The sequence below is a fragment of the Pyrus communis genome, chromosome 9, assembly GCF_963583255.1.
Source record: "Pyrus communis chromosome 9, drPyrComm1.1, whole genome shotgun sequence".
Taxonomy (NCBI): domain Eukaryota; kingdom Viridiplantae; phylum Streptophyta; class Magnoliopsida; order Rosales; family Rosaceae; genus Pyrus; species Pyrus communis.
The window spans coordinates 2,698,133-2,723,610 of NC_084811.1; the positions used below are offsets into that span (position 1 = coordinate 2,698,133).

Below are 25,478 nucleotides of genomic sequence, written 5' to 3' on the forward strand. Positions count from 1 at the left end.
AATAATACAATGTATCACGAAGTATGCATTGAAAAATATCTCTACTCAAAGCATCTTTTCGTTTCTTCTCCCTCTGGCTCCGCCGCATTTCTTCTTTCCTCCCTCTTTTTTCCACAAAACGCAGGTGTAAAGCTCATCACAAATCCTTCAAAACAAGCTCATCCTCTTCACCCTCTTGCCGCCGTTAAGCAAAGGTAAGCTTTTCTTCCCCCCTCTTTCTCTCTGTATCTCTCCTCCGGCTAGCAAAGGTATCCTTATACTGTGTTATTTTGCCGAGCAGGTAAAAGGAGAGCCAAATATATCGTATACATCTGCTAAAATCTCTGATTCTCTTTGTAATGGAGACTTGTAGGGCAAGTAAGAGTAGTGAAACAGTTCCGAGAGTTTGTCTAGAGTTTAGGGTGGATAGGCTGAGTAGTCTTCCAGACGAAATTACTCATGGAATCCTCTCGTTGCTTCCATTTGGAGACCTCTCTCGCTTTGGGAGTTTATCCAAACGCTGCAGGGAGCTCCTTTGGTCAACTCCCAGTTTCAGATTAGATTTGTCTAAAGTTGATATATCAACTTGTGATAAGTGGTCCAGGTTCGCAAATTCTGTGGATAGGTTCTTAGACCATCGTGGGGAGAACAGAATCCTTCACTTAGGTATTAGATTCGACGTCCGCGAACATATTTTTGGAAATGAAACCCCATGCATTTGTGAGGGGGTAGGACGTCGGTTTGTTTCATGGATCGAAAATGCTTTAAGGTGCAAGGTTGAAATACTTGACCTTGATATCAGTAGGATCCATCTAGCGAATGGGGTAGGTGATATCACCATTGAGAGCTCATCACTAAAATCATTTAGTATTTCGAGCAACAGTTGGACAGTTCGTCGACTGAAAATCATCGGTCATAAGCTTGAAGATGTACGCATAGATTGGCGTTCGGAGTGGTGTACAACAGTAAGCATATTTGCTTCAGATGTTGAGAATTTGGAGTGGGATGGGATTACTGTCAACCACCAGCTCGGGACCTTAGAAAGGGCCGAGCTTTCTTTGGCCGATGTCATACGTAGAGATCTGTCACCTGATGCGAAGGCAGTTGACTTCCTTACCAGCGTGCACCGGGTTAAAGCTTTAACTCTAAATCACAATACCATCAAGGTAAAGACACTACTCTTCTGGCAAAGTGTTATATGAAACATAATTTAGAGCGAGATGTTTAATTCTTCTTTTTAAATAAACTGCAGGCTTTGTTCAGGAAAGGAATACCACCCTTAGAGAACGTTTTTGATTTCTCTATGAAAATCGGAAACTTTAGTAGTGAATTGGTGTTGGCATTGGTCCCTATTCTTAGGGCAATGCCTAATTTAACTATCTTGGACGTGAAGTCTTCAACGCCGCCCCGTTGCCTTCTAAATGAAGTAAGTAAAATGTTCGGTTTGACAATTATCATTAGTTTCTTGATATGTTTTTGAAACTTTGCAATTGATCTACCTGCTTCCTTCTCAGTGTTCATGTCTTACTATGGAATACTGGAGGTCAAGCAAGCTTCCTTTCCTCTCTCAGCTTAAGGAGGTAACCGTAGCCCTTAATCGACACTTCTACGGGACCAACCAAATCGAGTTCATAAGGTTTATTCTTGAGGATGCTCAAAGCCTGAGGAAAATGGTGATTATTCATCCATTAGGCCTTGGGAAGGGGCATCTGAAGAATTTGAATGAAAGCGAGAAGACTTCCAATGTTCGCATAGTCTATCGCAGGTTCAAGTAATCACCAGCTTCCCTACCAAACGCTCAGATATGTTTTCCTGGATTTTGACGTAAGCAGTCTAGTGCAGATTCACAAGCCCCACCTGCTCAGCCTCCACGTTGAGAGGGTCTTGAGGGCTTTTGGGGATATGGTTTTACAAAGGCGAAGTGGGGTTGGGAGAGATTCGGCATTTCCAAGTTCAAGATCCAAGAAAAGAGCAAAGTGCAGATTGGGGATTTCTAAGTTGAAGATTCAAGAAAAGAGTGAAGTGCAGATAAGAATGATTCTGAAAAGAAATCAAGACACTCAAGAGGGGGGAAAAGTAAGATTTCCAAGGAAGATGATGTTGGCATTCGGGAGGCATCTTCAACTTCAGAGTCTTCTCAAACTTTTATGAATAGAAGTCCTAAAGAAGCAAGAGAGGAATTCCATGGTGAGAAGGCTGATAAATCAAATGAGCCAATGCTGAGATCCTCTCTTAAACCTTCGGGGGAAAAAAACTTATTCACTCCGTTACTTGGGCTGACGAGAAGGTGGAACATAGAATGAATGGTTATGATACATTTGGCGGTATCCACAAACCTTTTCTTAAACCTTCAGCGGAAAATGAAGTCGGTTGCTCTGTTACTGGGTCTGATGAGAAGATTGATAGCACCAAGAGTAAAAATGTTTGCGAGGTTAGAGAAGTGCAAGGTGCCAAAGAGGGTTCTGGTATATTAGAAAATTTGTAATGGCAAGATGATGAACGTTTGGAATCTGCAGAATTCTTGGCCATGGAATTGAGGCAGGCAGCAGAAGCTGTTGCATCTGGAGAATCTGATGTCAATGGTGCTGGTATGTCATTGTTTGGTTTAAATGTATTTAGTAGGTTCTATGATGCGTGATAAACCAGGACTGGAAAATATATCTTTTCAACTATTTAGTTCATAGGGGCTACTTTCCATGTGTTGATCTTACATGTATTTTATTTACTTATATTCGGTTTCAAAGAAAACCATAGCTATCCATGCACGTTCTGGTTAATGTCAATTCAATTGTAAAAAATACAACCTAGAAAGTGATTACATTATGAAATTACTTCTCCAAACAGAAAAATGTGCCTTATTGTCATAAAAAGCATAAAGATCGTTCACGTTTTAGTTGAGGGTAGATGCAAGCTGACAAGATAGAGCACTGAAAGCTGCCGAGTAATCTCGCTAGAAAAGAATTACTAACAAGATGTGACATGCATCCTTTGGTAGCAGCAAGTTTCAGGAATAGAACATGCCCATAACTGTAGGAATGAAAATATGACTTTGAATGTAAAATCTCTGAGGTCTGTTTCAAAACATGATCCATGATCAACGTATGGCATGCTGTCGAAAATATTATACAAACTAGGTGAGTCTTCCTTGATACGCAAACACATAGGATTACCGTATGGAGTCCAATCGATCCATCTCAGGACATACCAACAGATTCAAATGCCAGCTATAATCGCTAACAACGTAATATGACTAGGGACAGCAAACCATCAGAGGACTGGTTGTTTTCCAGGAGCCGAAGGCAGATACCAAGAGCTTGAACAATTAAGAATACAATGCCCAACCACTATTTAAAACAGAAGATAATAAGAATTCAATGACAAAATGGAAAATAAAGCTGAGTTAATGGATGAAGTGAAATGTCTTTCTTGTAACATGGTCAGAAATATCTCTCAGTGCCCATAAATGGTATGGCATTACCAAATCCAGTAGAAAAGTTCAAAAGACAAACTTTTTTGAGCAATCACATAGACCAACACCCACTGACACATTAGTAAGTAGTAGTAAGTACTCAAGGAGAAATTTGATGAGATGATTATATATAAGATTATAAAACCCTACTTTTTTCACTGGTTTGTCTGAAACTATGACCGTTGCATAATGACATTTCACCTTTTCCTTATTGCCCCCCTTAATCCAATCTATGTTAAAGGATAAATCCAGCTATAGCATATACTATGAATTACTGCCTCAGCATAATATGTAAAACTCGTCCGTATTAGGAAGATGGAATTGTGTAATGGTGACTGCAATATGATTAATACAGTCTGCAGGGTCTTAAGTTGAACACTTTCATCAGCCATTTCGGCTTGCTGTCAGAAAATGCAAAAATAATAACTTTAAGACGGTAATGGGATTAGCATAATGAGCAAGAAAAATACTCTTTAACATGAACTTACCTCCTTCGGCGTAGAAAGAATCTCGTTCAGTGCTGGCGGAGCAACAGCGTCATGAGATATTAACATGAACTTACCTCCTTCGGTGTAGAAAGTATCACCAGCTTGCTATTACTGCCGCCACAATTTCATGGTTTCGCCAGCTATTCAATGACCTTCATCTACGGCTTTCTCCACTAAAGGCCTGGTGTGACAACATTCCTGCAATTTCCATGGCCTCCAATCCAGTTTTCCACGCTCGGACCTGCCACGTTGAAGTGGACTACCATTACATCCGCAAGAAGGTGACTCGCCGTGAACTTCAGGTGGGCTACGTCGCTACCCAAGATCAGGTTGCAGACTTCTTGACAAAAGGGCTGTCTACTCATCGGTTTAATCATCTTCTGTCCAAGCTTCCCGTTCGCCGGTGACCGCTCAGCTTGCGGGGGTGTGATAAACAAAGTTCGAAATCTAATCTTCCCGCCACAACACTCACTGAAGATCAAAACCGAATCAGTCAAAAGGAAGACTTAGCTAAAACTTCTCAACAGTCAAATCCTTTGGCTGTTGAATGATGTTTGAATTGTTGTGCGGAAGCTTCAAATATGAAACCAAAGCTAATACGGCAAAATATGACAAGACAAATAATCCAAAAAAAACACAAGGATTTATACTGGTTCGGCGTAAGCCTACATCCAGTTCCGAGACGATAGGAGGAAATTCCACTAATGTCAAAAGGAGATTACAAATAGAGTTTTAACTCTCAAACCCAATAGCCCACATACACCCAATAGCTCTCACTCTCACAAAGAACAAATGGAGAAGATGGAAACATATACCAAATTCCTTCTCTCCCAAAAGCCACAAAATGTAGCACAAATATCTTTGATTGAGTGATCACTAACAAAAGGGGATTACAAACAAATGGGAAGGAGCAGCACTGTTTCAAATGGGAGAGCCGAATGCTCTCTCCTCTGCTCTCCTTGCTCTCTGTATTCAGCTCAAAACATAAAATGAGCTCCACTCTTTCTACTCACCCTCCGTAGCTTTCTATCTCTTTCTCTTCTCTATTATTAGGCTGCAAAGGCAACCACCAAAACATAAAGGACCAAAACCCACGGGTGTAGAAGAGAAAGAAAACCTTTTCCCTTTTTTCTTCCCTAAAACAAGGTAAGGTGTTGTCCACCTTTTTCATATTTTAATAGCTGAAAGTTATATTGTCTTGTTGTCCACTTGGTCACAAATCCAACATGAATTTAAATAGATTATTTATTATTTGTATTACCTGTCAATTATCTTTAGTTTGCTTTGAATAGTTTGTTCTTCACTCAAACACTACTTGTAATCTCTATATAAACATCAAATACAATACGCTCAAACTATCGAGCACATTTCTTATATCCAAAACCGCCATGAAAGCCTTCGCCGGATAGAGTTCCTCGGGGGAGGAATGGATTGCAGCGTTGCGTGATTAGTCAGTGTGAGATCGCGGTGGAAGAATTGAGGAAGCAGAAGAGGAAAGCATCGAGATCGGAGAGCTGAGAGAGGTGCTGGTATGGCCGTAGTGGATCTTGGCAAGCGAGTGAACTCAAGTGTGCGTGTAAGTAATGAATTTTAGGGAGATGAAAATCTTCTGCACCCAAAAAGCCACCTTGTCTATGTAGCCTCTCTAAAATACAACACGTGGCATCCACTTATTAACATGTTTTTGTTGTACCGGACTATCTTACACTGAACTAATTTTTGAGGAATAGGCGAAATTTAAAAGAGTAAAGGGTTCCAAAATAAATGTAGACAACCAAAAATTCTTTTATATAATAGACAAAATTAATTTTGTTCATATATTTATCAAGACAAACAAGTGCTGATGAAATTTTATGATGTAAATTTGCTACTTGTTCAGTAGCTTTAAGGGAAGGGGGGCATTGTAGTGATGTCCATCTCCTTGATCATATTACTATATGGCCTCGTTTGGTCAAGAGGATTGAATTTACAGGTTTGTCCATTCAAATAAAATCCTATAATCCAAACGAAGCCTATACAAGCAACTTTAGTGTGATATGCCAAATGTGAAAACAGTGATTTATCATACCAATTTGAGTTTTTTGCAAACATATTTACCTAATAAAAATTAACTTTTTTTTTTCAAAATAAAAACTGCAACTTTAACCAATAGTTAATGCATCAACCCTTTTCAAGCATTAAATTTTGGCAAAAGCTACACCCTTTCGAAAATTGGTAGCTAAATTTTGCCTAAACATCTACGAGTTGGAGGCACCATCTGATTCCCACAGTGAAATTAGCAGCAAAAATGAAGGATCAAACTGGTGAAAAAGCTAGTCTAAATCAAATATCAAATTACAATAAAAATCAGGTAAAAAATGCTTCATGATTCAATTCTTTAAATTCCAAGCAAGAACAAACATATCCACTTATTCATCAATAATCATATGATTCATATCAATAATCATATGATTCATATCAATAATCAATACACATATTATGTTAATTCTTATAAAGAAAGCCAATTAAGCAAACATTTATGTTAAATTAGGAATTAACCATTTAAATTTTAAAAAGGCACAAAGGCTCGACAGTGGGGTGGGAATTGGGGAAGTGGACATGCGAGGGTTAATGGGGACGAGTGGTCCCCCTTCTATTGTGTTTATTTTTTTGTTATTTTTTATGCCCAAACAACGTCTTCCAACGTCTATTATTTTTACAGTGTTAAAGGCAAACGAAACGATGCGTCATTTTCATGGACTTGTTTATAACAAAAGAAAACGCAGCCCCTGCATAGATATGCAGCCTGCAGCAGCCATGACTTCACCTTGCAGACCCTTTGCAGCTTGGTTATTGGCTTTAGACTAGACTAAGGGCTGGTTTGGTATTGCTTTGCTTTGAAAAAAAACTGTTTCTGATGTGCTGTGAGAATAAGCAGCTGTGAAATAAAGCAACAGAGTGTTTGGTAAACTTTTTTGTAAAAGTGCTTTTGAAAAAAAAAAAAAACAGTATTATAGTGTTTGGTAAACTTTTATGTAAAACAGATGTGAAAAAAAAAAGGTTTTTCAAAGCTGGGTTTTGCAGCTTCTTGTTTTTGGCTTTTTTTTCACCCAAAACCGTGAAAAAAAAACTGAAGCTGAATGTTTACCAAACACAAAAACAGCTCCCATCTTTTTTTTATACCAGTTTTTTTCAGAATCACCTCAGTACCAAACCAGGCATAAACTAAACTAATTTAATGAAATATTTAATACAGTATCGGACTATAAAAAAATAATAATAATTAAGCAATTATAATATTATATTAATTAATACATACATAGTAATATTTTTTATATTATTTAATACATATTTATTATTTATTCACCTTTGACATTTTAACTACCGAAAGACAACCCCTCTCATTGCAAATCCTTCAAAACAAGCTCATCCTCTTCACCCTCTTGCAGCCGTTAAGCAAAGGTAAGCTTTTCTTCCCCTCTCTTTCTCTCTGTATCTCTCCTCCGGCTAGCAAAGGCATCCTTATACTGTGTTATTTTGTCGAGCAGGTAAATGGAGACTTGTAGGGCAAGTACGAGTAGTGAAAAAGTTCCCAGAGTTAGTCTAGAGTTCAGGGTGGATAGGCTGAGTAGTCTTCCAGACGAAATTACTCATGGAATCCTCTCGTTGCTTCCATTTGGAGACCTCTCTCGCTTTGGGAGTTTATCCAAACGCTACAGGGAGCTCCATTTGTCAACTCCCACTTTCAGATTAGATTTGTCTAAAGTTGATATATCAACTTGTGATAAGTGGTCTAGGTTCGCAAATGCTGTGGATAGGTTCTTAGACCATCGTGGGGAGAACAGAATCCTTCACTTAGGTATTAGGTTCGACGTCCGCGAACATACTTTTGGAAATGAAACCCCATGCATTTGTGAGGGGGTAGGACGTCGGTTTATTTCGTGGATCGAAAATGCTTTAAGGTGCAAGGTTGAAATACTTGACCTTGATATCCGTAGGATCCATCTAGCGAATGGGGTAGGTGATATCACCATTGAGAGCTCATCACTAAAATCACTCAGTATTTCGAGCAACAGTTGGACAGTTCGTCGACTGAAAATCATCGGTCATAAGCTTGAAGATGTACGCATAGATTGGCGTTCGGAGTGGTGTACAACAGTAAGCATATTTGCTTCAGATGTTGAGAATTTGGAGTGGGATGGGATTACTGTCAACCACCAGCTCGGGACCTTAGAAAGGGCCGAGCTTTCTTTGGCCGATGTCATACGTAGAGATCTGTCACCTGATGTGAAGGCAGTTGACTTCCTTACCAGCGTGCACCGGGTTAAAGCTTTAACTCTAAATCACAACACCATCAAGGTAAAGACACTACTCTTCTGGCAAAGTGTTATATGAAACATAATTTAGAGTGAGATGTTTAATTCTTCTTTTTAAATAAACTGCAGGCTTTGTTCAGGAAAGGAATACCACCCTTAGAGAAAGTTTGTGATTTCTCTATGAAAATCGGAAACCTTAGTAGTGAATTGGTGTTGGCATTGGTCCCTATTCTTAGGGCAATGCCTAATTTAACTATCTTGGACGTGAAGTCTTCAACGCCACCCCGTTGCCTTCTAAATGAAGTAAGTAAAATGTTCGTTTTGACGATTATCATTAGTTTCTTGATATGTTTTTGGAACTTTGCAATTGATCTACCTGCTTCCTTCTCAGTGTTCAGGTCTTACTATGGAATACTGGAGGTCAAGCAAGCTTCCTTTCCTCTCTCAGCTTAAGGAGGTAACCGTAGCCCTTAATCGACACTTCTACGGGACCAACCAAATCGAGTTCATAAGGTTTATCCTTGAGGATGCTCAAAGCCTGAGGAAAATGGTGATTATTCATCCATTAGGCCTTGGGAAGGGGCATCTGAAGAATTTGAATGAAAGCGAGAAGACTTCCAATGCTCGCATAGTCTATCGCAGGTTCAAGTAATCACCAGCTTCCCTACCAAACGCTCAGACATGTTTTCCTGGATTTCGACTTAAGCAGTCTAGTGCAGATTCACAAGCCCCACCTGCTCAGCCTCCAAGTTAAGAGGGTCTTGAGGGCTTTTGGGGATATGGGTTTTGACAAAGGCGAAGTGGGGTTGGGGGAGATTCGGGATTTCCAAGTTGAAGATCCAAGAAAAGAGCAAACCGCAGATTCGGGTGTTCTTCTTTTCCTTGAGTCTCTCTGTTTGCAGGATTCCTGCCCTCGGTCCTCGCATACCGGATACGAGGACACTGAAATGCTGCAGGCTTGGACTGAGAATTCCCCATATGCAGGACCATTCCGAAATAATGCCTGCTCCTTTTGAACCCAAAGGAACTTTAAGGTAAATATAACCCTTGCCTGTGACGGAGTTTAACCACTCGGTCCTTTACTGGTTTCGGACAATCAAGACATCATATTAGTCCTTTGCTTCATGATAATCCGATAGATGTTAATAATGAGACACTTTTAAGAAGTTTTATGTGGATTTGTTTCCACCTGCAGCTCTATATCTGCAATTCTCTCCATGATTATGGGAGTGCATTTCGGACATGTGCTTATACATATGAAGGTTAAGTCTCTGATTTGTATATTCAGTGCTTAGCATGTGCAAGACTCGGAACTCATTTTTCTTCTGTCTGCGATTACAGGGTCATTCAGCCAGACTGAACCATTGGGTCCCGACAGGCTGTGCTCTCCTCGCCCAAGGAATTATTCTTCATTTGAGTCACGTACTGTGCAAACTGTGTCTTGCTGTTTGCAGGATTCCTGAACTCGGTCCACGCATGCATGCCGGATAGAAGGACGCTGTTTCACAAGGTAAGGCCCGATATATGTTTCTTTTACTTTGTCTCGTGAACTTATTTATTTTACACACAAGAGAACAAAAATGGATCTACAGAAGAAGATTTAGACAAAAATGTGCTTCGATTTTCTTATCAGCGAAATCTAGGCATGCTTAGACTGTAGTAATTGACGTATTAACCATTGGTTCTTGAGTTTTATACATTGTATATTCACGAGCTTTTTCAAAAACGTTAACCTGTACATGTGGCTTTGGTTTTGGTTTTGGTTTTGGCCAAATAGGTGATGGATGGTTCCCAGATGACTGCAGAATGCTACGAGCTTACCAAGGATCGTATATTACCCCTAGGCCGAGCACCCGAATTCTCAGCTCAGAGTGGTGCTTAATGGAAAGGAAGGTTGACTTCAAATTCTCCATCCGGAGTTGTATTGGTCGCAGACTTGAAAGCTGTTGACTGCAAAAGTAGCATTGGGGAGAACCCTGTTTATGAAACTGATTGTAGAAAACTGTCCACCGCTGACTCTTTCAGCGGTGGAAGAACGACGTTGAAAATCCGACTTTTCCTTCCTTTGGTTATTTATACAAGTGCTTCCTGCAAAGCTATATGCCAGGATAGGATGGAGAGATGGTCTCTAGGGTTTTGGGTTTTCTTTGGTTGGACGGTAAAGCTTTCTTTAGTTTGTATGATATCTCTGGAGGAGATCTTCTAAGTTGATATCTTCTAAGTTGAATAGATTACAGAAAATGGGAGAGTTTGCTATTTATACTTTTTCACAAAATAGGCCTGGCCCTGAAAGTGACCGGAGTAGACCAGCCACCTAGGGCCTCCACTCTGTAGGGCCCTAAATCACAGTGAAACAGAGAAGAAGATGGAGGTTAATAGGGGAATTGGATCCGCTCCGGACTTTAGTGTCTGAAGCTTAGGGATTGATTCATCTGGGCAGCACGAATGCAATCCAACGGTCTCCATTAACTCATTTTCCTAGCCCACCACACAAAACCAACGGCTCTGATTTCTTTTACACATCAATCAGCGGTCCAGATGAATTGATCCTTAGGCTCCAGACACTAAGGTCCGGAGCGGATTCAATTCTGTTAATAAGGATGTACAAGGAAATTAACTACAGTCTCATTATCAACACGATGAGTATGGTTCACTAAAGAGTAAATTATCATAACTTATCCCTAAAAACTTGTCCCTGACTTCCAACATCGCATAACTTATCGTTTACAAAATTAAGAACTTAAACTAATGTTTTTTGGACAATTTTTCAATACTGTCTATTTTCTCCACACTCCATCTAAATTTCCATTAAATATCGCATGTGTGCACCATGTAAGGTAATCATAAGTTAAGGACAAGTTTAGGACAGATTTTTTTGCCTCAATAATTTGTTATGTTTGTAGATTCGTCGATGTTGCAGCGCATAGAATGACTAAATTGGCCTTAATTTCTATTTTTGCTAGTTGTTGGTTTGAGGAACCCCGGAGTTAATCCAGGATGTCCTCCTCGAAAATTGTATACACTTTTATAACGTTATGAATAACCACACTGTTTCACCAATCGTGCCCCAAGGGTTTCTAATAGTCAAAATGGACTAACATGGACCTCAAAGTTGCACATGAAAATAGAAGCCCAAATCGCTTCTTATTCCCCTAAAAGAGCCCATTGTATATTGTCCAAAAATATAGCCCAATGTAGGGTTTAAGCTTACCTTCGTCCTCTCCTTGCTCTCGCTTCCCTCACCATCCATGGAGGGTTTAAGGATTTGAGCTTACTCTCTCTCTCTCTCTCTCTCTCTCTCTCTCTATCTCTTAAAATGGCGCAGACTCCATACTCCCTGCTCCTCCTCAAACGCCTCTCTCGCTGCTCCCCAAACCCTAAACCCCCTCCATCTCTCCTCTCTCTCCTAAAACCATTCTCCACCTCCCCGACCCCAACCTCCTCCCCGGACCCAAAACCCTCCTCCCTCTCCGCCCGCCTGAGCTTCGTCTTCGACCAAATTGACGCCATCGAGAAAGAACGCTCCGAGAAGGATCAGACCCTCCAGAAAATCAGAGCTTGGCGCGAATCGAAAAAATCCCAAATTGACCCGGAATTAGGGTTGAGAGTTGCCAATCACAGTGGAATTGATGATAATTTGGTTGATTCTGTATCTGTTTTGGCCCGGTCGGAGAGGCTGGAGAAGCCGGTGGCGGCTAAGAAGGAGGTGGAGGTGGTACACCCGTGGCCAGAGTGGATTGAACTGATGGAGAGGCTGGTACAGCAGAATTACTTTGATCATAGGAGGGTGGACGAGGACAGAATGGTCCAAGATATCGGCTTTGATCCAACTGAATATGCTTTGGCGGCAGAGGAGGATGCCCCAGGTATTGATTTCAAAGATTTCAAGGCTGTTCACACAGTGTGTCTTAATTTCGGGAAGGACCGATTCGATATCATAAGGTAATGCTAAAGAAAATGGTGTTTGAGTTTGGTTTTATGAAAAAGAAATACTGAACTGTAATTCGATATCCTTCGTAGTTTCTTCAGTGACTGATAGGAGGGTGAATGGAGTAGTGATATGATTAAAACTCTGTTCTTTTCGACTAATCGATTGACTGATTCCATAAGATCACAATGTGCTCTCTTCTCTATAGATAGCTGTTGCTTATGTATGTGATCAGTTTCGTATGTTGGGCTTAATGCTAGTATGGTTGACAAATTCTGAGACGGTAGAGTAATTTCAGGTCCTTGTCGAGACAGGATATTCAAGTTTTGGTGGGTTTTGGATGCCCGAGTACAGACAAGAAGGTGGTTTTCTCTTCAAAACTATTAAGGAAGCATACCCACCTTGATGAAGGAGATGTGAGTTTTACTTCGAATATTTCCTGGTATCGCTTGCTTATATAACTTGTGTCTAACCACTGACATCTCATTCCTTGTTGCTGGCATTTTGTAAATTATGCTTCTCTGAAGGGTCTAGTTTCTTTGCCCCAGCCCTCATATTTATTTTGGCTCATACATATGATTTCTTTTTAAGTAATGAGTATTTCATTCATATGCCAGGTTTGCAGTTCCTGTAGTTTAAGGAGTTCTTGTGAAAGAGCATATCTGATTACTAACAAAGAGGACGAGGCACGGACTATTGATGTAATGCGTGTTTTATTGACTTATGGATTTGATCCTGTTAATGGATCAGTGGCCAATAAGTCACTTCTGAAACAAAAATCTGTTAAGACTGTGGTCCGTAAGTTGCTTCATCAGGTTGTCAAGCTGAGTGCAGTTCCAATCGATCCTAATCTTCCACCTCCAGTAATCAAAAAGCCACCACCAAAAGTAAAGCAGCCTCCTCCGCCTCCAAGAAGACGAGTTGGACGGGATGACATTGAGATGAAAAAAGGGGACTGGCTATGCTCGAAGTATGTTTCTTCTAATTTCTTTAGTTTTATTCTTCTGGATCATGGCCAATTTATTTGTTTTGTTCAATTAATACTCCGGTGGTGATTTTGTGGAAAATACATATATTTTTATATGCCACTTTCCTTGGGAAAAATCTCTCTCTGCCAGGTCTAATATTTTACATTTCAAGCTTTTAGGCATCATTAGAAGTTCTTCGGACCAGAATAATGGGACTGTAGTGTTGACTTTCATTGAGGAATCGTTAATAGTTACGTTGTTTAGATCCCATAAATGGCTTTCCATTGACTTATCTCATTGATAATTTTTTTTTTTTTTTTTTTTTTGTTAAGAAGTAAAGTTGAATTGAATTAGCTAAATATGTTCTCCAAAACTTTGTTGTAATGAAAGTTATGATTTCTACAATTTGCTCACGATGTTGAATGTTGGTATCAGGTGTGACTTCATGAATTTTGCCAAGAACAACATCTGCCTTCAATGTGATGCCAAACGTCCTAAGAGACAACTGCTTCCAGGAGAATGGGAATGCCCTGGGTACATTCTAGTATTTTTAAATTTCAGATATCGATTATACTTGGCTGTCATCGTCACCTGGCATTTTTTCACCTTTGGCCTCTCCCACGATCCTTTAGATCTGCTCCCAAATACAAATTATTCTATTTTTAGTTTATGAGATTATTGATTTTCTTATGTCTTGTTACATGGCAGGTGCAACTTCTTAAATTACAGGAGAAATATGGCATGTTTTCATTGTGATTGCAAGCGTCCACCGGATGAATACCTGGAGAACAAAGTGCAAGAAGTGCAACGTGGCCCTAGGACAAGAATGGAGAAGACGGCTGTTCTTCATGGGGATGCTAATGCCTGGAATTTTAATTTTGATGACAATGAGTCAGATGGAGCAGATGTTGCTGCTTTTGAGTTTGCAGATTCTTCTGTTAGGGATGAAAATTCTCTTGGTAACCAGGCTCAAGGACAAGATTTTGGACACCGTGAATACAATTTGAGTAAAGATAGCAGAGTACCAAGGGTCAACAATGAAGAATACTCCGATGCTGATACTATTAGGCCAGGGAGAGGGTTTGATGATTTTGATGATGAAGATGATGATGTTGACAATTACGAGTTAGACACTCGCAATAAAACTTCAGCACAGGATGCTTCAATTGATTTTTCTGAGTTTGAAGGGCCCGAATCAGAAGACATTGAAAATTCTGACAATAGCTTGCAAGGTCGTCAAAGAAAAAAATCGCCATACAATAAGCCATCTAAGCCTACACGTCAAAGGGCAGCATTCTCTGTTTCGGATGATGATGAACTTGATGTAGATTTTGACAAAGAGCTTTCAGTCCATCCCAACTGGAAATCTAGTCATGTTGCTGATTCTAGATCAAGAGGCAGGGGTAGAACTAAACCTGGTCCATCCAAGAGATTAAGCTTCGGTTCTGATGATGAACTTGGGCTGTCGGATGATGATCTAGATCAAAACTTTGGAGCCAGGCGAGGTAAATCAAATAATTTGGATTCTAAGAAAAAAGGTTTTCAGAGGAGAGGAAATTTAGATTTTGAAGATGATTCAGTTTCTGGTTCAGAATCAGACAATGATTTTCAATCTCATAAAAATAGGCCAAGAAGGAATAAAGAAAACAATTTCAAAGGTCGTGGCGGCCCTAACTTTACCAGAGAGACGCAATTTGAATCCAATGGAATGAAGGGTAGGAGAAACTCCTTCAACGATGATTTTGATGGATCAACACGAGGGTCTCGTAGTAATAGTAGTGGGTTTCGAGGGAATGATTTTGATGGGCCGAGAATGAGTAACAGAGGTAGTGATACACGGAGATTCAACGGTCCTAAAAGAGAAGGATTTGGAAAGGGTGGTGGGAGGAACTCGTTCAATGATGATTTTGATAGATCAGCACGAGGATCTCGCGGCAGTAACAAAGAATTTCGGGGGAACAATTTTGATGGGCAAAGAATGAGTAACAGAGGGGCCGATACACATAAATTTAAGGGACCTAGAAGAGAAGGATTGGGAAAGCAGGAGCGTGGAAGGGTTAATGACTATGGGAGGGACAAGGACAGGGGGCCTGAAGAATTTAGAAACAGCAGACGCGTTATTGAAAGATAGATCCATTTTCCATGATTGGAATGGCAGTGCTTGGTTTGCTTTGCTGAGGCTTCGATTGTTGGTTCCTCAGGCAAACGGTTGCAACTTATACAGATGGAAAGGAGTGCCAGCAATCGAAGGTGGACATCGGGTCAGTTTACAACTGGCAGCACATACCGGAATCAGGTTTACCTTTAATCCATGTATCAGACGGAATTCTCGAGTCTCTTCCCCCGAGCAGGGTTTCAAGTTGAGCTGTTCTGACAATAATCTTGTTTTGTACACTGAATCAACGTTACTTCGATCCAAGTTCTTCCGATTTTAGTTTCTGATTTTGTAAATTTCAATGGTAACTTCTGCATCTTACCATGGCAAGTTTTGCTTGCGGTTGGAATTACTAGTAGGGGTAGCATCAAGAATGCACAGTAACTGGACATTGACCATCAAGAATGGTTGGTAGCGCATTAAGGTTAGCATGGTCTCGTGCTACTACAAGTGCATATTTGTTGAATAAGTTCCCTGAACACTAATCATTTAAGAAATTTAAACGTATGAATTCTTACCAAATATCGAACATTACAAAGCTTCAGGTAGTATGCATATAGTTTTAAGACCTAAGCCATAACTTTGATGAGGGACAAATTGTTTCTCATTTGATGAGAATTTGATTCTTGTACTTAGTTCCCTTAAGATTATATCCATGAGTCCAAAAACCAATTGATTTGTGTCATTATAGTTTAATCGATTAATGTGATTGGTTAATTATAGAAATGGTGATTATGAACCTAAGCCTACGATGATTGAGTTATGTGATTGGCCGTCATCAAATTTTTTTGAACTATGAGAATTCGTAGATTTGATTTTGGTTGTAATTTGAATCATTTGATCAAATCAAATATGTTGTAAAAGGGTATAAGTCCTTCTTTACTTTATGTACTCCTTTATGTCTTGTTGGATATGCATGGAAATTTGAGTAGTTAGGTACAACCCCCAATAGGAAAACACACTTTAATTTGATTAAAGGCATAGTTAAATTCAATCACCCTCCCAAGACCGATACCGAACACTAAGTACATGTTGGATCAAATTGGAGGTTCAAAATCATTGTAAGGTCATAAGGAAACTACAAAGTCCATCACGAATGCAAAGCTTTTGTTAATAGTACCATATAATCTTGCTTCTAAAAACCATTTTACATAAATAGTAAGAGTATCATATGCTACTAAATCAATTACATGAATCAATAGTTGTAATAGGACCAAATAGTTTTTGGAAAATTTGGAAGAAGAAACTTTGCTTTGGCTTGCTGCATGCCAATCTTATTGGAATTTTCAAAATCAAAATAAGAAATAATTAATTAAAATTTAAGAACAAGTAGTCTTGATTGGGATTCTCTCACTATATGTTTGCACAGATGGTGTTGGACGAAGCTTAAGCTTGCTTTCGATACCGGAATTCACGACACCATTGATATTAATTTGGTGAAGCAAATGTTGTTAACGAATGAATAGATACAAAAGGGATGGGCGATGACGAAGGAAGGGTATCGTGGGTAAGGCCAATGGCTCTCTGTAGCAAAGAAAATCCTAGCTGCCAATTGGTGCGATCTTTCGTTGAAGACATGTTCAAGTGCTGCTCGTTCAAACAAGTTCCCATGGTTCATTTTTTAAGCCTTGAGGACAAGACTAATTTTCAAGGGGGAAATATTGTTATGAACCCAATATATAATTGAATTGTGATTGTCTTAATCACCAATTAGGGGTTTAAATTGAGGTTTTATGTTTTAGTTTAATTGTTAGGAATTGTTTTGTTTAGTTTAATTAGGTTAGATGTAACATTCCACATTGTCCAAGGAAGTGGATCTTCTATGCCTTATATGTATATTCTCATATCTACCTAGCACGAGGCTTTTTGGGAGCTCATTGGCTTCGGGTTCTGTAGGAACTCTGAAGTTAAACGAGTTTGCGCGAGAGCAATTACAGGATGGGTGACCCATTGGAAAGATGACGAGGAGAAGAAGATAATGGTGGTGATGTGGTTCGATTCCTCGAGAATATTAAGAGTTGTTGACTGTGTGTGACCGAGAGGGGAAGAGTCGATGAGGTAGAGATCATCCAAAGAGAGAAATAAAAAGAAAAAAAATAATTTCATGTGGATCCCTGTGAACCCCATACAATCCAATAGAATTCTTCATAAATGGATAAAATTACCAAAAATACCTCAAATTTAATGTTCTGTAGAATTTTTGTTTTGACTTCAAATTATATTTTGTTTGCGCCCACGCGTTCGTATTAATGAGCACTATAAGAATATACTCAGCTAATCCGTCATAATGTCTCGACACGATAGTCAACACAAGTTAATACTTTTCCTTCTAGGGGGCATTTTGGTCGTTTCACACCTTCAAGAATAAAATAGAAATATTTTCAGGACTAGTCGTAACATAATAAAGGCATTTGGCCTTGTATAGGCCCGAACTTATTTTAGGTCTAAACTGTAAACATGAAAATTCTATAACGAATGAGACGAGAACACATGTACAAAGTAGATTTGTATTAATGAATTTGTAGGTTACAATTTCTGTTTACAACGTTTCCTTTGATTCAATCTTCAAATTTGATGTAGATGGTTGATTGTCGATCCAAGGGTCACAATAACTTGATCTCAGACGAACAATTGAACGATTGCTTCAAGTTTTGAGCTTGAAACAATAAGTGGATAGTCTTCACCTCAGGTTTAGGGCTGCGGAAAAGATGATGTGGATGTTAGCTTTCGTTGATTCAAGGGTCTTGGCTACTTGATCTTGAATCGAACGTCGTTACAAGTTTTGAGCTTGTAACAAAGTCTTGAATGAATCGGCACAAGTGTTTGTTGATTCTTCAAGGGAATGCTTCGACTTTGGTCTAAAGAAAGCTTCGACTTTGGTTGTACATTCTTTGAAGAGAGCTTTGGCAGCATATTAGTCTTCAAAGATTTGTGCAGAGGTTCTTCTCAATGTGAGAATTTCGACCTTGAATGTAGAAAATTGTCGACCTTTTTGTGTGTATGAGGATCTTGTATTTATAGACTCAAAGCTTGCATTTGGCTTTGATTTGTGTCTTGATTCGTCCATGGGAGAATTTAGACATGTTTTGTGTCTTAATTTCAACCACTTTCCCTTGCTTGGCCAAAATCTATAGGGCTTGTTGCCTATTTTGTGCGCAATCTTCAATTCTTGTTTGTTTTATGAAAATGCTTTAGCTTGCTTTTCGGTTTTAGGAGCACTTTGGATCCCTGACCAATTTTAAGGAGAGATTCCCCCTTTTGCCGAATTTTGGGGAAGTTTTATTCTTCCCTTGCTTGATTTGTGTCACATGTTATTGATAACTTGTCCATTTGTGATGAGTTATATGTCACCTGGAGCCTTGTAATGCATCATTTGTATGCAACGAAATTTACATGTCTACACAAACATCTTGTTTTTTTCTCTCCTCTTGACTGACTGTAATAAATTAGGGAGGAACAGTGTTTACCTAAAAGATTTGAATGATGAAGAAATGATGAATGTTATTTTATTTTCAAAGGGTAGTTGTTATCTTCAATGCAGCGTGGACAATTTTCAAACCGACCAAGATATAATTAATAAAAAAGTTTGATGATGAACTAATCTCCACTGAAAACAAATAAATCCTTCAATTTCAAGAATAATTTGTCAGTCAACAGTTCAATTCTCTTCTTAAAAATGATTTTTAATACTCAGACCCTTTATGAAAAAGGATTCTTATATTTTCAAAAAATGGAGATTAAGTGTGAGATTCACTTCACATCGAACTTCAACAATTCAAAATGCCTATTTTGTAAGTATTGATTCATAAATCATCCTTGCAAAAATTCAATTCAATCCAAAATCATTTGCCTATTTAATTATCAAGATAAAATTTCATTGTTTCTTATATAACAAAGTATTCGTTAATTTATTTGAATTCAATTAGATGTCTTAAAATTTTTCAATTTGGTTAATATTTTGTAAGAATGATCTATGAGGTGCAACTTGAAAAATAAACGATTCGGATCGTTAAAATTCGATGCGATGTAGATCCCATAACTAATTCCTATTTTTTAACAACAATAGAGATCTCCTTCCTTAATATTCCTATATAATACTAATTAAGTGTAGGCACCGGTCTGATACATGATTTGTCTTCCAGATGACTTTTCTTTGGGGTTGAAATTTGAACAATCACTGTCTGGAATTAGTCTTGGGGATGGACCGACCTTGTTGTCTTATATCTCTTGACTGACATGCAATTTTTCCGTAACGACTTTGTCTACCATCCTAGTGGGGGTGGATGGAGAAAAATGAAGCTTTTTCATAAAATTATATTTTTCACTGGAAAAAAAAAATGAGAGCTACGGAATATTATGAGAATATTGAGAGGTGTTAGACTGTGAGTGTGACGGAGAGGGGAAGAGTCGATGAGGTGGAGATCATCCAAAGAGAGAAATAAAAATAATAAAAATAATTTCATGTGGATCCCTGTGAACCCTAAACAATCCTATAGAATTCTTCATAAATGGATAAAATTACCAAAAATACCTCAAATTTAATGATCCGTAGAATATTCGTTTTAACTTCAAATTATATTTTGTTTGCGTCCACTTGTTCGTATTAATGAGCACTATAAGAACATACTCAGCTAATCCTTCATAGTGTCTCGACACGATGGTCAACACAAGTTAACACTTCCCATTTTTTTAACAAAAATGGAGATCACTTCCCTTAAAAATTCCTATATAATACTAATTAAGTGTAGGCACCAGTCTGATACATGATTTGTCTTCTAGATGACTTTTCTTTTGGGGTTGAAATTTGAACCATCACTGTCTGGAATTAGTCTTGGGGATGGACCGACCTTGTTGTCTTATATCTCTTGATTGACATGCAATTTTTCCATAACGACTTTGTCTACCATCCTAGTGGGTGTGGATGGAGAAAAATGAAGCTCTTTTCATAAAATTATATTTTTCACTAGAAAAAAAGAATAAAAAAAAGAAAGAAGAGAGAGCTACAAAATATTATGAGATATATAATTATATATGCAATTGGTGGATTGCTCTGATGAATAAGGTCTTTCTCCTTGTCCCACCGCGTTCCACATTTAATTCATTCTCCTTTCTCGTAGTTTCTCCTTTCTCGTAGTTTAGCTTAGAATAATAATATCGCTTGTAATGCAATTTTTTTTTTATATAATTTATATATGTATTTACGTATATATTGTAAGTCTTGAGATCTCGAAGTAAGGTTTGCGAGAAAAGGTTGGAAAATGATTAATATAAAAGGTTGGCCCTATACTCTTACTAATGTGTATATATAGCACTCTAAAGTACTCATTACTCACATCCATCACTTGATATCTATGGAGAGAGTCATGAGAGTTGTTTCACTAGTCAGGTTTTTATGCATCGCGTCTATCACAGTTAGCTTATGCAAAGGAAACCAGAATGTGCCTTGCAAAGAAAATGACAGACAAACACTTCTTATGTTCAAGAAAGATATTGATGATCCCTCAAATCTGCTTCCCTCTTGGGTTGGTGAAGGCGATTGCTGCAACTGGACCGGTGTTGCCAGCGATAATTTAACCGGTCATGTCCGTGAGCTCCACCTTGCTGGTTATTATGATCAAGTAACTGGTGAGACACATGGGTTGAGTGGTAAGATAAATCCTTCTCTGCTCAATTTAAAGCATCTCAGCTACTTGGACTTAAGCTACAATAATTTTGAAGGACTACAGATTCCTAGCTTTCTAGGTTCTATTGAAGGTTTAAGATATCTTAACCTCTCGCATGCAGGGTTCGAGGGAACCATTCCTCATCAATTGGGAAATATCTCGAGTCTACGTTATCTCGACCTTTCTTACAACTTTGATTCGATGGTTGACAATCTCGAATGGCTCTCTGGTCTTTTTCTCTTGAAACATCTAGACATGAGTTATGTAGATCTTACCAACGCATCTCATTGGTTACAAGTAAACACACTCCCTTCTCTGCTGGTGGAGTTACATTTGTCTAGCTGCGAACTTTATCACATACCAAGTGGTATTGCAAACTTGACTAGTCTTAAAGTTCTTGATCTACCCTTGAACCATTTCAACTCTACCATACCTAAATGGTTGTACAGTTTGGGCCATCTTGAGTTCCTAGATCTTTCTCTCAATGCTTTCCAAGGTGAAATTTCGAGTTCCCTTGGAAACTTGACAGCGCTTGTTTATCTTAACTTAGGTAGAAATCAGCTTGAAGGGGAAATCCCAAATTCATTGGGAAATCTTTGTAAGTTGACTTTTGTTGATCTACGTTTGAACAATTTTAGAGGGAGGGTATCAAAAATCTTTGACAGTTTGTCTTGGTGTAGTTCTGGTCAAATAGATAATTTATATCTTTCGCAGAATAATTTTTCGGGTCATTTATCTGATCAACTAGGAAGTCTTACAAATTTACGCTATCTTGTTCTTTCAAGGAATTCTATATCAGGCCCCATTCCAATGTCCTTAGGAAATCTATCACACTTAGAGGATCTGGTCATTCATACCAATTCATTCGAGGGTGTTGTCTCTGAAGTTCATTTTGCTAATCTTACAAGATTGAATATCTTTTCTGCACATGAGAACTCCTTGACTCTTAAAACCAGCCCAAACTGGGTTCCTCCTTTTCAACTTTCGATCTTGAGTTTAGGTTCTTGGTGTCTATACCCATCAGAGTTGCCTGGGTGGCTTAAGAGTCAAAAACATTTGTCCAGTCTTAACATGTCCAATACAGGAATTTCAGGTACCATTTCGCCTTGGTTGTGGAACATTTCTTCGCATGGTGAAAACCAACACAGCATAATTTCATATACCTTTGTGGATCTTTCGCATAATCAGTTATCTGGGGAGGTTCCAAACATAGTTTCCGCCAACTGGCCAAAACAAAAGCATTTTGATCCCTTTATGTCAAAGGTTGTAATTGACTTAGGATCTAACCAGTTCAACGGTTCATTGCCTCTTGTGTCTTCTTCAGTGACTACACTAGATCTTTCCAATTCATCATTTTCGGGAACTCTCTCTCACTTCTTTTGTGATAGGAGTGAAGTACCTAAATACCTTCAACTTCTTCATCTTGGCAACAATCTCCTCACTGGAGAAATTCCTGAATGTTGGTTACTCTGGCGAAATTTGACAGCTGTGAACTTAGAAAACAACAATTTGATGGGGAAAATTCCAAGCTCTATTGGAGACTTACTTTCCCTTCGATCATTGCACTTGCGAAATAATAACCTATCTGGAGAATTACCGGTGTCCTTACAAAACTGTGAGAAGTTGGTACTTCTTGACCTTGGTGGAAACAAGTTCGTTGGAAGCATTCCAATATGGTTCAGCCAAAGATTGGTAGTTCTTAGTCTTCATTCAAATAAGTTCCATGGCGCCATTCCAGATGAACTATGTAGTCTCACATCTCTCCAAATCTTGGACCTTGCGCATAACAATCTCTCAGGAACAATACCAAGATGTTTTCAAAATTTGTCATCCATGGCCACTACCTCTTTAGGTGCTAGCGGATTTACCCGTATTGGAGTTTTCAGTGTTGAGTTTGATCGTTTTGATGGTTTTGATTATTTTGAGGAGACATACATGGAGTATGTAGTATTTGTGACCAAGGGCAGAGAAGTGAAATATGACACAAAGCTTGGGTTGGTAGTTACTCTGGACCTTTCAAGCAACATGTTATCTGGAGAAATCCCTAAAGAGCTGGCCAGCCTCGATGGCATACAAACGTTGAATTTATCTGATAATCTTCTGAGTGGAGGATCCCTTCGAAGATTGGTGATATGGGATCGTTAGAATCGCTTGATTTGTCTGTAAACCAACTTTTTGGTGAAATTTCTCCAAGCATCTCAAATTTGACATTTCTCAGTTATCTGAATTTGTCCTATAACAATCTGATTGGTCCGATTCCGAAAAGCACTCAACTCCAGAGCTTTGATCTGTCCAGTTTTGTTGGTAATAAACTTTGTGGACCTCCATTGGAATAGCGTTGCAATACAAATGAGGCCATGCCACCGGCAGGTGATGAGAAACACGGAGAAGGTCATTTACTTAAAGACGGTGGGTTCTATCTGAGCTTGGGGCTTGGATTTGCATTAGGGTTTTGGATTGTTCTTGGTTCATTGTTATCTAATGTGCCATGGAGCAATGCATTGTGTCAATTCCAAAATCGCATTGTGAAGAAGCTCTATACTGCAATCATTGAACGTTATTAACTTTTTGGTGCAGATAGAGCGAGTTTGTGTGGTTCGTTTCTATTTTTTTGCTATGCAGATAGAATGTTACTATGTTGTATGCTTCTTTGTGCCAATTTATTTTATCTTTTCCTTTGTTTTTCTTTTACAGCATAAAAATGTAAGATTTACTTTATAAATTCCAAATACGAGTCATGAAGATCTATATATATATAACCTTAAGTTAGATGAGTTTAATTATGATCTCTCTCGCAGATATGCAATTTTCTCAAGCATATATGCTGCATGAGCCATTTGCTTCCTTCTTGGGAGACTTGCTGAAGTTCCTGACCATCTGTAATCATTGAGGAGCTGTCTCTTTTGTTTGATAAACTCACCATTAATTCTTGATCCAAAACTTCGAGCACAACTAATGCGCCTTGTTAAATCCCAATCTTGACCAAAATATGTGCTCCTAAGAGCTTCTCCAACAAACCCGCTAAATTAGCTTGTTTGGCAATTTTTAACGAAAACTTTAGAAAATTGCAGCTCCAACAGACTAGCTATCACGCTAGCTACTTCAACTCTATCAACAGTCATTAATGAGTACATAGTTATTATAATTGGTAGTAATAATTAAAAGTTATGGGCAATAAAGTAAATTAAACACAAAATAATTTTACTGTTTTTCCAAAACCTCACAATCAGGTTTTTATTATTTTTCTCTCAAATAAAATAAATATTTAGTGACAAAATAGTTATTCAGAAACAGTCGCTAAAGATATGAACAACCTCTTCAACGACAAAAAACCGTTCGAAGGTCGTTACCAAAAAATTTTAACAACTATTTTATATTTTCTCTCTTTGTAAATTTTGTTTTTAAGATTTTAATAAGCATGTGTGTACAATTGCTGGTGTGAATTATAATTACATGTTTTTATATTTTTGGGGCTAGTGGAATGAGATGGAGGTTTTATATCATTTATTTAATTTCTAGTCAATTGGAGTTGCTGGAGCTTAGACATTCCTTAAGAGCGTTTCAATGGGGATCCTAAATGGAGTCCTTACAACCATATAACTTTAAGGCTAAATAGCCAAAATGGTCCCTAAGATTCACATAATCAATATAAATGGTCCCTGAGATTGAAAATCAATAAAAATGGTCACTGAGATTGTCCACCATCCATGATTTTGGTAATTCCGTTAAAAACTCTTTGGGCAATTTTCAAAACTTCGTAACTCAATTGATTCTTAACCAAATTCGACCCATAATATATCAAAATGAAGATAGGAAAGTGTAGAACAAGATTATACTATTTGGAAGCCCAATGGTTGCCGGAGATAGCCAAAAAATAGCATGAAAGGTGACTGGTCCGCGGAAAAACTGGAAAACTCGCCGGACTGGGTAAATTTTAAACGTTCATAACTTCTTCAATACTCAACGCAATCGAGTGATTCAAAAACAAAAATCATACTTATTGACGAGACTAAGAGAATGTTGTCTTTCTTGACGGCTAACACGTCATGGTTTGGCCGAAAAAGGGCTCGAAAGTGGCTAACTCGAAAATAGTTAGCCAATTTCAAGCCTTTTTCCGGCCAAATCATGGCGAGTTAGCCATCGAGAAAGGTACCATTATCTTCATCTCGTCAAGAAGAATGATTTTCGTTTTTGAATCACTCGACTTCGTTGAGTATTGAAGAAGTTATGAACGTTTAAAGTTTACTCAGTTTTCAGCAAGTTTTTCAGTTTTCCGGTGGACCAGTCACTTTTCAGGCTATTTTCCGGCCATCTCCGACAACCATTGGGCTTCCAAATAGGTATAATCTTGTTCTACATTTTCCTATCTTCATTTTGATATATTATGGGTCGGATTTGGTTAAAAATCGATTGAGTTATGAAGCTTTGAAAATTGCCCAATGAGTTTTTAACGGAATAACCAAAATCATGGATGGTGGACAATCTTAGAGACCATTTCTATTGATTTTCAATTTCAGGGACCATTTCTATTGA

General features: G+C 38.5%; 3 protein-coding genes and 1 pseudogene across 3 annotated transcripts; all 4 read left to right on the forward strand.

The window, feature by feature from the left end:
* The first annotated feature begins 53 nt into the window (after window positions 1–53).
* Window positions 54–2,785, forward strand: LOC137746329 (F-box/FBD/LRR-repeat protein At5g53840-like). The gene is made up of 4 exons (XM_068486414.1): window positions 54–194; window positions 281–1,145; window positions 1,232–1,405; window positions 1,494–2,785. The coding sequence occupies exons 2-4, from the start codon at window positions 339–341 to the stop codon at window positions 1,752–1,754; spliced, it is 1,242 nt and encodes a 413-aa protein (XP_068342515.1). The 5' UTR covers window positions 54–194; window positions 281–338; the 3' UTR covers window positions 1,755–2,785.
* Window positions 2,786–7,467: 4,682 nt separating this feature from the next.
* On the forward strand, window positions 7,468–8,310 carry LOC137745476 (uncharacterized). The gene has a single exon (XM_068485433.1). It carries the CDS (start codon window positions 7,468–7,470, stop codon window positions 8,308–8,310), a length of 843 nt encoding a protein of 280 aa, XP_068341534.1.
* Window positions 8,311–11,491: 3,181 nt separating this feature from the next.
* Window positions 11,492–15,806, forward strand: LOC137745339 (uncharacterized). The gene is made up of 5 exons (XM_068485283.1): window positions 11,492–12,173; window positions 12,458–12,575; window positions 12,777–13,129; window positions 13,563–13,661; window positions 13,836–15,806. Exons 1-5 carry the CDS (start codon window positions 11,548–11,550, stop codon window positions 15,256–15,258), a joined length of 2,619 nt encoding a protein of 872 aa, XP_068341384.1. The 5' UTR covers window positions 11,492–11,547; the 3' UTR covers window positions 15,259–15,806.
* Window positions 15,807–20,616: 4,810 nt separating this feature from the next.
* On the forward strand, window positions 20,617–23,674 carry LOC137746174 (receptor-like protein EIX2; annotated as a pseudogene).
* The last annotated feature ends 1,804 nt before the right edge of the window (window positions 23,675–25,478 follow it).